We start from the raw sequence: 14,992 nt of genomic DNA on the forward strand, positions 1-14,992 counted from the left end.
GAAAGCTCCTTGCTGGTATTGCCCCATGCCATCATGGTAAGGGAAGCGATGATAGCTTGATGGTGGGGCACGCAATTGTTGATAACCTTGATAGCCTGGTTGAACTGCGAATGGATTGAAATGTTGTGGAAAATGCGGCTGCTGGCTAGGTCCATATGGTGGTGGTCTGAAATTTGTAGGAAAATGAGGTGGAGGGAAACTCTGGTATTGCTGGAAGTCTGGACTTGGTGTTGATGCGGAGTTCACCAAGCTTGTGAAGCTGGCGGATGAAGATGACTCCATGCTTCTATTTTTTTTTGGTCAAATGGAGATGAGAGCTAAGCAGTTTTGCTCTTTGTTTGTTGATGTGTAAACTGTGTAGGTTTGTAATTTTGAAGTGTGAATGGATTGTTAAAATAGAGTCCAAGAGCAATGGCTATATGGGCAACGGTCGGCAGTTAAGACGTTGGAAGTACTGTGCATTTATAGTTTTTAATTGCTCTTGCATCGACTCCTCTTTGGAGTTCGAATCGTGGCACTGTACAAAGATTCGGAGTACTTCAGTGGTGATGGTTCGAATCTCGGCATACCAGCACAGCTCAGAGTTCGCTTTTCAAAGGCCACTGGAGCAGCCCTAACCCACCCATATAGTCCACCGCATGACATTGTTCTTATCCTCTTAATATCCCATCGTTTCCTGGTTCTCTCTCTTATCTCTACCTAACGAAATCAGCTCCATGAGCTCTGGCGTCTCATTCGGCCATGTCGCCCCTTTTCATGCACCGTTAGATTTCAATCGAGTGTCCAAAATTGAGTATTGCAGCAGCTGTCTCCCGAGCTTTCTGGAGTCTCCCCGTCCTTGCGCTGCCCGCCTCCATCTTCTCCGGCCAGCTGGGCATTCTGCCCCTTTCCCAACCTAGCGTCGCACACCTTCCTCTGCCTGCCGCGCCGCTCGCCGCCGCGCAGTGGCGTAGACAGGGGGCGGGCAGGGGCCTGGCCCCCCTATGGCTCCCAAATTTACATTGAAAATTTGAATTTTGATTAAATTTTTATATAAATTAGTATGGTTGGCCCCCCCTAAAAATAAAAAAAATAAATTCCTGGCTCCGCCCCTGCCGCCGCGCTCCCTCCGCACCCTGCTAGCGGCTCGCGGCTCGAGAAACACGTGCCAAGGTCGAGGGCACGTCGCAGCTCTTGGGGACCAGCTCCCCAACACGCCGCCATGAAAAAAGGTCGAGCTCCACCGTCCGGAGAGGCGGCAAAGATCGGGCAGCAGCACGACCGCTTCTTCTGAACGGTGCCGTCGGGGTCGGACACTCAGGCAATGATGCTGGAACTTAGCTGCAATCTTACAGTAATTGGCGTATGCAGAGAGGAGAATCCATATCCCGCGACCTGTACAGGTGTATGCTCATCTCACTTGCTCTAAAATTTTGCAAGTTTTTAGTATATTTAGCCACTCGCTCTCATCGACAGGTGATGTTTGGACGACCGGCAACGGTCCCTCTCACCGATGACCGATGGACGTTTATTTCGATGGATTTGTCTCTTCGGACTTTCGGAGCACCAGGAATTGCTGATTTCTAAACCCTGAACCTGATGGTATTTATCATCAGAGAAATATAAAACCGATGAATAGTTTCAGAGCTTACTCCAATGGCATTAGCCTGTAGAACAATTAGGAAAGTGTACGCTAAACATATCCAAATGTGAATTACCTTTTTCCTTTTTGAGTGAATTTACAACCCAAAATGATAGGTCAGTGTAAATAGACAATGGATTTTGACCAATCTATTTCAACACAACTTTAAAATGGATATAGTAAATCTTGCATCTGAGAGAAACCAGATTACAAGTAAGTTGAATTTACATATTTCAATCGGAAGCAAGCAATTTACAGATTTATACCACCGGACTGTTACCACCTTCTGCATTTTCACCTTTGTATTTAGAAACATGGCACGGTAATGGTGGATGGCCACAGCAATCCAGAACAGAACAAGAGAGTGATGATTGATGTACCACAGATCATTCAGGTATTGGCCATATTTATTGCAACTCTTCTACAGACAGTATTTGTTTGGCTCTTCAGAATGTATACATGAACTAACATAGTGTCTATCCATCAACTACAAAAACGCTGGCAGTGCTGCATTTACCAGGTGCTACTTTACAGAAAAATGTGCAGTGAAATGTCATCTCAATTTTCCCATAGCCAATGGAATGCCCTCTGAAGTTTCTGAACATTCATGTGGTCATGTAGAATAGAACATTATAACCTAACCGAACAACGGGTGCTCTGGGCCATACAATTCCCTCTTCAATCAATCTTATAGCCTAAAACTTTCGGATTCCTCATAAGAAGACTCCGTAGGGTTTTTCCATTTATTCCCCAGTCACTGTCCAAGTGTCCAGCTTGCTCACATTCAGCTTTACCTCGCTTTCAAGATCACACACACAGAACTTCTGGAAATATCTCCAGCAAGCTGGCTAACTGGGCTAGCCTGCTCCACGGAGGGCGCGGCAAGGCCGCGCCTGTATTTCTAGTCTCAACGAAGCACAGAACAGAAGCCCCGATCTCATCCTCCGCGGACTCGTAGATGGTGAGTGGCCGCAAATCGATGGGGAGTGTGGTAGGGCGGAGGGCGTTGTCTTTGTCAGCGCCTGATTTTTCCTACTGGGTGCTCGATTTGGCTTTTATTTCCTGTTTATTTCCCTTTCAATTGTGGTGGAATTGTTTCGTAGATCTGTGCGATTCTTGGTCTTTGTTTTCTTTTATTATTTGGAGAATGAAATGGATACATGTTCCAATTGCAGTCTTTTTTCCGTTGTGTTCCTGCGTGATGAATCTTTTTGCAAGAAAAAAAATCTTGATTTGGATTCTTTCTTGGAACTGTAGCTCCATGACGAGGAAGAACACAAGATGGATTAGTGAGAGAGAGAGGCCGTGAGCGTCGCAGGAAAGAAATCCATGAGCTCAGAGCTCATTTTTTCATTCCTCCAAAAGTACAGTTTTGCTCCCCGTTCCTCTGGAAAGTTTCTCATGCATTCCTTTGTTCCAAACGCTCAATGACGTCAGCAAAATGGAGGAAACCGATTCCTATGAAATTCCTATGAAAACCTCCGTTCCAAACAGTGCAAAATCATCTCTCAAAACTCAATGAATCGATATGCAACTTCAAGGATTAACATATCAAAAAAGAATTTTGCAATAAGATTGAGTATAACTCGCGAATCAAAATTCGCATAAAAAAATACTCTGAAAATGGCAAAAAAAAAAACACTCAAGATTGATAGGACGAACACAGGATTCAACTCAAATCAAAAACCCAGAGGGCACGAGGATGGAAGGGTCTCCTTTCCCATAAATTTGTAGCATAAATCTCTCAATAATCCATCTCAAATCTATAAGCCTAGGTGGAGAAGGGGAGAGAGAAAAGAGAGGAATGGGAGAAAAGAGACGAGGCGCACGTCCAAGTTGGATGGCTGACCATCTCCTTCTTCTTATCCTCCAAGCCTCCTCCAAAAGACAAAAATACACATACGCTATTAATTACAATACCCGCCTACGCAGAGGCAAAAAAGTCCATCTTTTTATAGAAGCCACGGACGGACACACCGCCTTCACGACTTCGCTTCACCTCGACGCAAGTTTCGCGATGGCGCTAGCCCTCTGTCTGGAACTTGATCGCGTCAAGTCCACCCGCGGATTTGAGGCTAAACTGGTCAAACCCTCTCGCACGCTGTCGCGCGACGTGACTGACTTCCCGGTTTGAGGCCAAACCGGGCAAACCGCCGATGTCAACACGTGTCCGACCTATCAACGAGCCTTAACGCCCTCATGTCGTTCGAGCACGTCCGACACACGGGCCGCCTACTTGACTCGCCATCGTCCTCGCTGACTTGGCTGACACTATCTTCATCGCTATGTACTCTTGCTCTTCGTGCACCATGTGGACCGCCCATGACTCCGCCCGGCCTCCTCAGGTCACTCGGTCCAAGCCTACTCGCATTCACCCTTCACCGTCTTGGTCCCTTGATATGAACCTTTCACTTCACCAAGCCTACTCGTGTTCATCTTTCACCACGGTCCTTCAGTATGAATCTTTCGCCTCACCTTCACCTTGCCCCGTCGACCGTCATGCTGCATCCAATATCTGTACATCAGAAGCCAAGAGATACATCGAATACACACAAAGTTGTTAGTTACTCATCATCCAAAGGTGACCACCATTGATCCTCAAATTTATATTTTATTTTCTTCATCCTCTTCGATGACCACTAATCATTAACGTAGTATTTTTCATTTTTTTCTTCAACTCGTTTCTTTTCTTTTATATTTAATTCATCATAATTACTATTTTTCTACTATTCCAGTGATTCTATGTCATTCTCTATCTTTATTTTATTACTTTTTTGTTAACTCTCATATTAATATTATTTTCTTTTGTGTCTACAATGCGTTCTTTCTCTTTCCTTCATACTGTTTCCTTTTCTTTATTCTTTTTTATTTCTATCCTTCTTCATTTTCTTTTAAATTTTTCTTTTTTTTATTCTAGGCCTACATATACAATTTATTTCAATGTATAAATAAGACTTCATATTCTTTTATTCACATTTAAGAGTAAGTCATATATAGTCAATGTGTACCAATTTATTTGTATTGTATTGTTGTGTGAAATGACTTATTTCCTTTTATATAGTAATTTATTTAGAATATGTCATATGCTTATAAAAATATTTTTTACTATGTAGATGCATTTATCTTCAAGAAAAATTATTTTTCTGCATATATAACTAATTTGTTCGCAATATCAAATATTTGTTTGCTTTGTAGATGAAAATGTTCCGTGATTTTGACTCATTGTGTTCGTAATTGTTGACACCGTTTTTTGGCACGTATTAATTTGTTGAGCAAGCGGTCGATAATAAATGGGTCGGCGCTGGGTCGAGAAAGGAGAGAAGAGTGTATTGGGCCTTTGGGCTAGAGGATGCGTTGCAGCCGATAAAGCTGAGGAAGGAGCTGATGGAGCCACGTCAGGAAGTGTAATCTCGTCATATCGGCAAGGGAGGTTAGGGTTAGGCTATAAATAACTGACCTCCATTATTTATAAACTTTGATCAACTACATCCAAACACAAACCTTACATTCAATGCATCTACTTTTATGCACGGCGGCTTCGCCCTAGTTGCAGTAGCTTTTTCTCTTTACGAGTTCTTCTCAGCTGGTATGTTCCACCACTTGTTGAAAAGTTCCGAGTAGAGTTGCGTAGATGGGTTCAGGTTGACGGCGCATCACTTATTCTTGTGTCTATGACGCTCAAAGTTATCGAGCATACTAGATCCGTCCGGCGGGCCGAGGTTTAGCTGGTCACCAGTTATCGAGCATGTTAGATCCGTTCGGGGGGTCTAACTGTTCACCAGTCATCGAGCTCTCTAGACCTGCTATGCCTATGCGGTGTTTGGTTTGCTCACCTAGTTATTGGTAGAAGTTGGCGATCTGTTTGATTAATTTGATTCGTTAGTCGAGCTTGTCATTGCTTTTACCACCAAGTTATCGATGTACGCTTAGATCTTGCTAGATTGACTTATTTAATCTAGTTTGTTTTAAGTTTGCATCACAAGTTATTCAGCCTAGATCTGTTCGCTGTCAGCTCCTACCGTATCGATCCTGACCATAGCCGATAGGAATCAGATCTAGGTGTTCTCTGCAGGTTGCGTCACTACGGACATGATTTGCCTCCCTGCGAATCAGCTGTATGATGGCCGATCCACGCATGCCCATTGTTAATGGCTGGCTAGTCGATAGCCCCGGAATTTTATGTCTACCTTTCTTGTCAATTGCAGATCAAATTGACTAGCGCGCCGAGCACCGTACGCGCGCCGATTGGGTTCGGTGCGACAAAGCAAAGCAGATCTCCCGGCCCTAGCATACGTGGAGCATGAGAGTCCCTCACGTTGGGATTTTCGCATCAACACGCTTCTTGGCACGATCAGTGGGACACGTCATCAGCATCCACGACAACATCATATACGTTCATGGTCTTCACCCCTGTGTATCCTTTCCTACTAGAGCCACATGATTTCTTTTGTATACAAAAATTCTTTGCATATGTCTCTTGACTTTGTTTTGAGCTCGATCATTTTTTGTGAACCATCATGGTTATACTTTATTTACATTCATGATCAGGGTATGTACACAGTTATAACAAATGCTCCCTCAGTGCTGACTGACAATCTTTCAAAAAAAAAAAGAGAGAGAAAAGATAGCATGCCAAAGAAACATGACCCAAATAAATAAAAAGAAAGTCAGTAGAGAAAGGAATACATACTTATTTTTGCACTAACCTGATCATATCGTAAATATAAGTATTATACCTATGGATCCAATCTTTGATCTTGCATCAGGATAGACACATTCAAGTTCACAAATGAAGGCGAGGTATAGAATAACTTTTGTGCAGGATGATATATCAAGGAGATGCCATGCACCTTAGTCCTACCCTTTACTCGGGACGAGCAAAGGGCTAAGTGTGGGGGATCTTGTTGACAGTCTTTATTGACCCAATTTGACGGTCAACTCATGCACAAAAAATCAATCATATTGTGGGACAAATTCTAGCATAGGTCTATTTGTTAACATATTCCATAGTTGTTGGTTTCAGAATGTGTACAGGTGATTTCGAGCTAAAAATACAGCAAAGTAGGGAGGCATGATCCAGGACATGACGTTTTGACGAATCAGAGAGTGACACATGTCAAAACATGGATTGGAGGGCCCACTAGAGCAAGGAACCGACATAACAGAAGCCATTCCATGTGCCAATGATAAGTGGGCCTAGAGGACAGCCCATTAGGGCAAGGAAGAGGTCGGTTGGCCCCACAAGGTGGCCGGGCCGACCACCTTGGTTGGCTGACGGCCCAGTGGGCCTCACCGCCTCAAACTTCCACATGGCACTCCCTAGTTGGCTCCTGAAGCCGGTTTGGAGAGGCTTGGCTGCAGCTTACCCCATGGCTCCCCCTATATATATGAGAGGGGTGTTGCAAATGGAGCACTCACACCAACACCTCTCTTCTACGTTCTACCTCTCTTCTTCATTTGGATCTTGGGAGCTCATCCTAGGAGCTCTAGGCAGCCTAGGAGTGTAGGAAAATAGGAAGAGAGTGAGGAGGAGCCGGGGAAAGTGCCAGGCTTGTCGGCACTCTTCTCCGCTTGTACCTCGACGGATGTTAATTCGGTCATTGTAAGTGTTCGTGACTTCCTTATTTAGAATTAGTGTTTAATTGCAAGTTCTAGTTTCTGCCTTTGACTGGATTGAGTGTTTGCTTAGAGTAGCGAATGTTCCAAGCTTAAGACTCCTAATAGAGATGGATAATCTTGGCTAGGGTTTTAATTAGCACAGAATAGCGTAGATGTGGTGTCTAGGCTAGACGTTACCACTTTTTGGTTTTGTATGCCCATGATTTGTAGAGGTAGCCGACAGGTGGTAATAGCCCTGTTTATTGCCCAGTAGTCCTCCATGTTCGGTTACGAAACAATACACAATTGCTGGAACAACTGGCTTATTAAGTCAGGGGAAATCAGTAGCCCGAAGTTTAATGTGAAGTTATTTCTTCCTTTAAGCATATATTCTAAATCTTAGGAAATCCTCTCTACCCTGTTTCTCCCACATGAGTGTGTGTCCTTGGATGAGCCTAAACCCGTAGATAGTGTACTCATGTTCCTCAGTGGATAAAATACCATGGAATACTCATGGGTGAAAGTTACAGCGGTATTCGTACGCTTGCAGATTTTATTCGTGACGTTACAAAATACCAACAAGCATGTGTTCTAATTTGCATGTGTTTTCAAATTCATTGTCAAATTCAAAATCAAATAAGCTCTTTTTTTATTCTGGGAAATATTAACTGATGCGGGCATTAAAAATAGACTGCCTCGGTTAAAGCACATTAAACCAGGCGGTCATGTTAAATAGACCGCCTCCATTAATAACAAATAACGGAGGCGATTGTTTTAAGATGACCACCTCGGTTAAATGATTAACCGAGACGGTTGTCTGTCTACCTCAGTACATATGCCTCGATTAACTGTGATCTTGCGTTAGAGGTGGTTGGCCTGCCCGCCTCGGTAAACCTGTTTTGCCCGCCTCCATTAAGTTTTTTTGTAGTAGTGGATAAAACCAGTGAGTTATATTAGTAAGAGCTACTGCTATATACCTGAATGTCGAGGGTTACAATGGCACACAATAGGGATGTCACACCTGCAGTCTACCTCTACAAACTGTGGGGTGATACAACAATCGAGGGGTAAGATCTAGCCTAGACACCACGTCTATGTTGTCCTTTACTAACTCTAGTCTTGGCCAAGAACATCCGTCTCTATCGAGAGTCTAAGGCTAGGGTCATCCACTAAACTAGTGAACACTCAATCCAGTAAATAGCTAGGAACTAGAACTAAGCTTAAAATAAATTACTGAAGAACATAAGAAAACACGAACACTTACAATGATTGATAAGAATCCATCGAGATACAAGCAGAGAAGAGTGCCGACAAACACGTCATTTCCCCGACTCCTCCCCACTCTCTCCCTATTTTCCTACTCACCTAGGAAGTGCTCCATATGGGGTGCGATTTTTCATCGCACCCCATATATGAAGATTATCATCTGAGGGCGTCAAGACTATTCGAACGGGAGCACCACATAACCTCGGTGCGGTTCAAGAAGTACTCAGAAGACACGTTCTACTCGGAGTTTGCAGACTACTCGATGATGGTTTTAGAAGTACTTGGAGACATGCAACTACTCAGCTACGAAGAGCTCGGGGGCTTGTCAGACTTGGGGCCATGTGATACCTGACGTGGCGCAGATCAGTATCAGATACGGGATGGGGCATGTCCTGTACCCATACGTCGTGTAACTAGTTGTATAGACCTAGAACTAGTTGGTATATAAAGAAATTACCCAAGTAGTACTCAGGAGAGACTATTAGGCTCATACCAATCTAGGGTTTCATGTAATTCTATCCCCCAGGCTATATAAGGGCGGATAAGGAGTCCTCCAAAACATACACGCATCATCTGACCCTCAGGTAATACAAACCACCCAACATGATATACAGTATTATAGAACTCGCGGCCCAAACCTATCTAGACCCTCATTTTGCTTGCACCGTCGTGTTGTTGATCTCGGCAATTCTCCACAATCTTTCTTCTACCTTAGGGTATCCCTAGGTAGGCATACCAGTAAAGCACTGACACACATTCTTTCTATCCGTTTTTAAAATTTGGGATTTGGATTCAAGTCTCGGGGGCTGCGGGACACGTTTCATCAATGAATTGTTTTACAAATCTATTTGGAAGACAAGTGAATGAAGATTCATGATTTAAATTAGACCCTCAGCCTGATTTTTTTAATTTAACCTAAGGCTCTAGGGCTACTCCATATGGCGTGCAATTTTCTTCGCACCCATCAAGAAGATTATTTTCTAAAGTCTGGAAGGTACTTGGAAGACATATTCAAGAAAATGTTTTGAAGAACTCAAAGATGACTCTAGAAGTACTCGGAAGCCTACACTACTCAGCAACGAAGAGCTCAGGGACTTGTCAGACTCGGGAGCACGGGATTGCTTACCTAGCATGGTTCTAGGTGGAATAAGGATTAGGCATGTCCTATACTTTTAAAGGTGTTTGTAATATACTCGTGTACGAGTAGGATTAGTCGTAAAGAACAAAACTACCCAGATTGTGTCTGGGTAGGACTCATAAGATCATATTTGACTATCTTTCCTTGTAATCCTGTCCTATAGAGTATATAAGGGCGGGCAGGGACCCTCTCCAAAATATCTACAATTTTAGGTAAAACAAATAACCAAATAGGATCAAGGGTATTGCACAACCCGTGGCCCGAATCTATTTAAACATTGTGTTGCTTGCATCTTTGAGTCTTGATCTTGGCGACACCCTACCTACAAATCAAGGACCTTAGGGATATCCTTCGGTGTGCTCGGTGGTAAAACATACCCGTAGCAACACACGGTTCGATTTCAATGTGTGACCAATTGCTACAGTGCAGCTATGTTGGTGGCGATAGTGGAAATGTCTGGTCCGTCCTTGTGTCTAGCGCATGAAGACTCAAAAATGCACTTGGATTTAGTTCGTCCGCATGGTCAAGTTTGGCACAAAATATCTAGCGGATGAGACTCAACCCATCCTTTTTGTCACGGGAATATAATCAAGTGCAATCACTAGTTCTGCTCAATGACTCGGAAACCACAATGCCTTTTGTTTTTGCACTCCCTTTTCCATGGTGCTGGCCTGATGGCCCCGGTGGCTCTTGTTGTCCCTTGTTCCAGCTGTAGACAAGGAGCACGCTAGCTTAAAGAACCGGAGCAATCAGTCACTCCACTAAGGGATTGTTCCTTTTGCTTTCATTTGAGGGAGTAGCATATTAGCACCCCACTAGCACTGGACTGCACATTCAGAAACCATAGAGGCAAAGTGCTCATTATATTAGACAATGGAGCACTGCTCTTCAGCTATATAAACCTGGATATACAATGTTTCGATGCAGTGTTCAAGGAATGGAAAGGCTAGAGGATCCGGGGAAACAAGCAAGAAGATGACTTCCAAGATAAGAGGCAGGACTTCGGTGCTTGTTCTTCTGCTCATTGTTGTGTCAGTGCTTTTGGTATGCACCGAAGGTTGGCTTCCCTTTCGCACCATGTTTTTTTCCTCTGTTTTTCTATGAAATACTTCAACTTTCTGTAACTTCCATTCGCACCGAAGTAGTTTGGTTTGGTGACATTCATTCCACGGTTTTCGCAGGAGAAAAAGAGCTAGCGAATGAAAAGGCTCGCAAGGTAGGAACTGAATATACCATTGAAGAGTAGAAGACTAGCAAATAATTTATTTAGAGCTAAAAAGATTGTTTTGTACAAGTATAAATTCATATAAATCATTTGGCTCTATTAGCGCAAGAGGATATTTATTTAAAAAAACTACAACATCCATTTTATGTGTGGTTTGATTCAGGTGCTTCCTGGTGCTGCATCTGCAAAGAGAGGAATTGGTTCTAGAGACATGGTTAAGACAAATGATTACGGACGCTACGACCCGAGCCCGTCATTTTCCAAGCCTCGCTTCAAGCTCATACCCAACTGAATGACTGACTGCTAGTTTGCTTTGTGTCGTCCCGTACCGAGCGATGTGAAACTTATTAACAATAATACATATTACATAGAAAGATGACATATGTGAAGTGATGTTATATGCTTGTGAAAAGTATGTATGGATCATGCATGGATGGATCCTAGAAATAGTCGTGTGTACTAGTAGAAATCTAGAATATAGGTAACTTGTGTAATATAATATCGATGGCCTCGGTGCCTCTACTGAATGTACTCTGCTTGTTCTAGTGCAGACAGTTGTCAGTGCTTCGGTTTGGTGAAACGTTCTGGTGTTGAATCTTTGATGCCAGCTTCCCAGGCATAAGTATTTGGGTTTTTGTTGATTCAGAACACCAAGTTACTAGACGGACGGACCCTTTATTCAGAATATGAATGCTATTGGTCACAACAAGTGAACAAACAACACATTGTTGGAGTGCATTTATTGCAGCCCGACACAACAACGTTTTCTTGTTGGAACAAGCACTTGCCGAGCTAGCCTCCAAACTGTAAGGTTTCTTCCGCTTCGCCATCAGCACCCGCTTCCAGTGTCACGTTCTGCGTTGTCTCATTGAAAACGTAAGCGCAAACGAGGAAGTAGACCAGGTCCAAGGCGCCAAGAACTGCGAGCAATAGATAGTAGCAGTCGTAGCGACCCAGGTTCAGGTCGTCGGAGATCCACGGGGCCACCCCACCCCGGCCGGTGACCACGTTCACGAACTTGAGGATCACGGTCCCCATGATGCTCGCAACCCCGCCGCCGAAGAAGAGCAGCGCCAGCGCGAAGCTGCCCATAGACTTGGGGAGCACCGCGTAGTAGAACTCGATCTGCGCGATGTTGCCGAACGCATCCGCGAGCCCCATGAGCACGTACTGGGGCGCCAGCCACATGCATGACATCCGCAGTGCTCCATGCCTCGCCGTCGCCTCCCTCCTGCGAGCCTCCACCGCCGATGCCACTGCCATGGACACGACGGTCAGGAACAAGCCGATGCCCATGCGCTGCTTCAGCGTGAGCACGCGCTGCCGCTCCGTGACCCTCCTGAGCAGAGGGAGTATGTGCGAGTCATAGCAGCCTGACCAGACCGTGAAGGTCATGATCTCGAAGATTGAGATGGAGCCTGCTGGTATCTTGAATCTCGTTGTGCCGATACGACGGTCCATGGTGGCTGCTTGCAGAACCCCGAATGATAAGGAGCTCTGCAGCAGGAACGTCATCACCATGGCTGACCACATGGGCATGACGCTCAGAGCTGCCTTGAGGTTCTCCACTTGCTCCACTGTGCAGGTGCACCGTGCGCTCGTGTTGTCAGATTCTTCGTTGTTTGTGCTGCTGCCGACTCGGGTCCTCACCATGCAAGCTTTGTTCAGAAACCTGAGTAACATTATTAGTATAGGGGTAGAAGTCAGTTAAAACGCTTACCAAAATTGTTATGTGAAGCTATGTGATGTTATTTAGGTGCTGCCTATAAAAGTAACCAATCACCTCATTTTTTCTGATGGGACCAATTGTGTTGAACCTGGTAAGCTGTGGAACTGGACACCATGATTTGTCTCTGGTAGCTCAAGGTCACGGTTCTTGACAGCCGCGACAGCCACCTTCAGTAAGCCAGCCCACATTCCCGTCTGGGGCTTCACCTTCACGTAGAATGGTGCCACTGCCAGGTTAAGGAGTGTGGCAGACGCCATGATGGCAGCCGGAACCATGAACCCAACCATCCAGCCCATCTTATCTTGGAAGTACACAAGCACAGTCACGGCCACGATCTGCGAGAACCCCACGGATACGTAGTACCAGCTGAACAAGCCCCGGAGAGCACGGTCCTTCCTTGCGTTGTCCCAGTGTGCAATCTGATCCTCAGCAAAGGCCAGGCAACACGGACGGACGCCGCTTGCTCCAAGTGCCATAAAACCAAGAGATGCACACAGCACGAACAGCTGAACCGGAGTAGATGAAGTGCAGCCTTGGTTTGGATGGGTGCATTCCGGCGGTGTCAAGCGTGGAATCACTGATGTCAAGCACAAAAGGATAGTCCCCTGTGTGGAACACGTAAAAGAAAAATCAAATACACGCGACATTGCAGTTGGTAACAATGATAAATACCTTTTTATTAGAACTATTCCATCCATTTTAAATTATAGTTCTAGATACATAGTTTTCAGTGATTTAGTTCATTACTTTCCTATGATACTCCGTTACCTCCCTGGAAAATTTTAAAGAGGTAAAAGAATTAATCAAGGAAAAAAATATAAATGTTCAATTAATTAAATAAAGGAAAACATCGGGGCTGCTGGGAGTTTCATTGTAGCCGGAGTCATCGTTAGGTTAGTTCAGGCGTCAGATGATTCATCTAGGTTTATCTAGCATATCGGCAGATTATTTAGTGCCAAACAACTTTGTACGTGTACTACTAAAAGAAAACGAGTGAAAGCGTTTCTGCAAACATGCTAATAGCAGGAGGACAAGATCGATTCAACGGCCCTACCGCATTTGGATCGAAATAATTGATGCAAAATATCAGACCACATGTAATACAAATATGGAATTGTCACGTACGTGCTATTTGAAAATGCTATCTGACCCTCATGCTATCAGACCACATGCTATTTGAAAATGCAATTATGTACCACCTTTATTAAATAAAATGGACCTACCATCTCCAAATGACTCTGCATTTTTGACTCTTTATTTGACTCTTTATTTCACTAGAGATAGGAGTACTACTCAGATAAGAAAACTGACGATGACTTTCAGTTGAGTAAGGACCAAGGGATCGTTCACTGCTCTTACGATTGTGCAGGAGAAAAGAGTGAGTGTAACCATGAGGAAGCGACCCAACAATGCGTCGGACACAATGGCTCCGCAGACTGGCAAGAAATTTGCAGCTGCAATGTACACGAAGATGATGATAGCACTGCTTGCATTGCTGAGGTGATACTTTGTTGTGAGGTAGATGATAAGATTTGCTCCAACAGATGCACTGACAATCCGTTCAGATACTTCATTGGCTGAAAACAAAAGGGCAATTCTATTAGCAGCATCGCTTGCTTTTCCTTTTTCACTGCAGCATGTGGGAAGAAATTTCTGACACATGTGTTTCCTTTCAAACGGAGGCACAGTAGATTAAAACTACTATAAGATATGATTTATTAACTAATCCAGAATATGGATTAAATGTAAAAACATCTGGCCGGATTTTGGTTTCAAAATTACATCAGCCGTAAAGGGGAAAACAGATTGTTTCCATTCAGATATTCCTGATCGATGTATGTTTAACTGTAACCACGCAAAAATATTATAGGATAGAATTTGTTAGGGTATTTAACAAGCTGATAATGGACACTATAAGTGTCTCATCAGATTTATTTGTCAAGGGTACAAATTCTTAGGCCAAGGACATTACCAATGATGACTGGAATCAGTCGCAGGCCTTTCTTCCCCCGGAGGTGTGCTTGCTGTTGTCCCTCATGAGCGCCTTCGTCCATCGTCTCCAAAACTTTGTAGAACCTGAAGCACCACCACCAAGGGAAGAATGTGCTACACAGGTTTTTCAGACTATCTTGCCCTGCAGAACGCAGAGTACAGAAATATTGTCTTTTATGGGAAGCGAGGACATTTATTGACAGAGGTGCCATTTGTCCTTGCACCTCTTTGGCTGCACGCTGGCTTGCCTTTGAAGCTATTAATCTCAGCTATAACTGTCCCGGAAAACATGGAATGTAAAGATCTTAAAATTCAAGATATATATCTTTGATGATATTGTTGCTCGTTTTACATGGGAAATATATGGCAAAATCCCATCACATCTTACTATTACTGATAGGAGAATCATTCTGAAACCATAAG

General features: G+C 44.0%; 1 protein-coding gene and 2 long non-coding RNA genes across 3 annotated transcripts; 2 read left to right on the forward strand and 1 right to left on the reverse strand.

Annotated features, from left to right (window-relative positions):
- The first annotated feature begins 1,137 nt into the window (after positions 1 to 1,137).
- On the forward strand, positions 1,138 to 2,795 carry LOC120646202. The gene is made up of 2 exons (XR_005664311.1): positions 1,138 to 2,015; positions 2,127 to 2,795. It is a non-coding gene; the product is annotated as an uncharacterized LOC120646202 (long non-coding RNA).
- A 7,585-nt stretch (positions 2,796 to 10,380) lies between these two features.
- LOC120644114 lies at positions 10,381 to 11,428 on the forward strand. Its single transcript, XR_005663410.1, has 3 exons — positions 10,381 to 10,680; positions 10,805 to 10,839; positions 11,012 to 11,428. It is a non-coding gene; the product is annotated as an uncharacterized LOC120644114 (long non-coding RNA).
- Positions 11,429 to 11,640: 212 nt separating this feature from the next.
- Positions 11,641 to 14,631, reverse strand: LOC120645525 (protein NRT1/ PTR FAMILY 1.1-like). The gene is made up of 4 exons (XM_039922309.1): positions 14,550 to 14,631; positions 13,937 to 14,154; positions 12,632 to 13,182; positions 11,641 to 12,520 (listed from the first exon to the last, which is right to left on the reverse strand). The coding sequence occupies exons 1-4, from the start codon at positions 14,629 to 14,631 to the stop codon at positions 11,641 to 11,643; spliced, it is 1,731 nt and encodes a 576-aa protein (XP_039778243.1).
- Between the last annotated feature and the right edge of the window lie 361 nt (positions 14,632 to 14,992).

The sequence above is a fragment of the Panicum virgatum genome, chromosome 8K, assembly GCF_016808335.1.
Source record: "Panicum virgatum strain AP13 chromosome 8K, P.virgatum_v5, whole genome shotgun sequence".
Lineage (NCBI taxonomy): Eukaryota > Viridiplantae > Streptophyta > Magnoliopsida > Poales > Poaceae > Panicum > Panicum virgatum.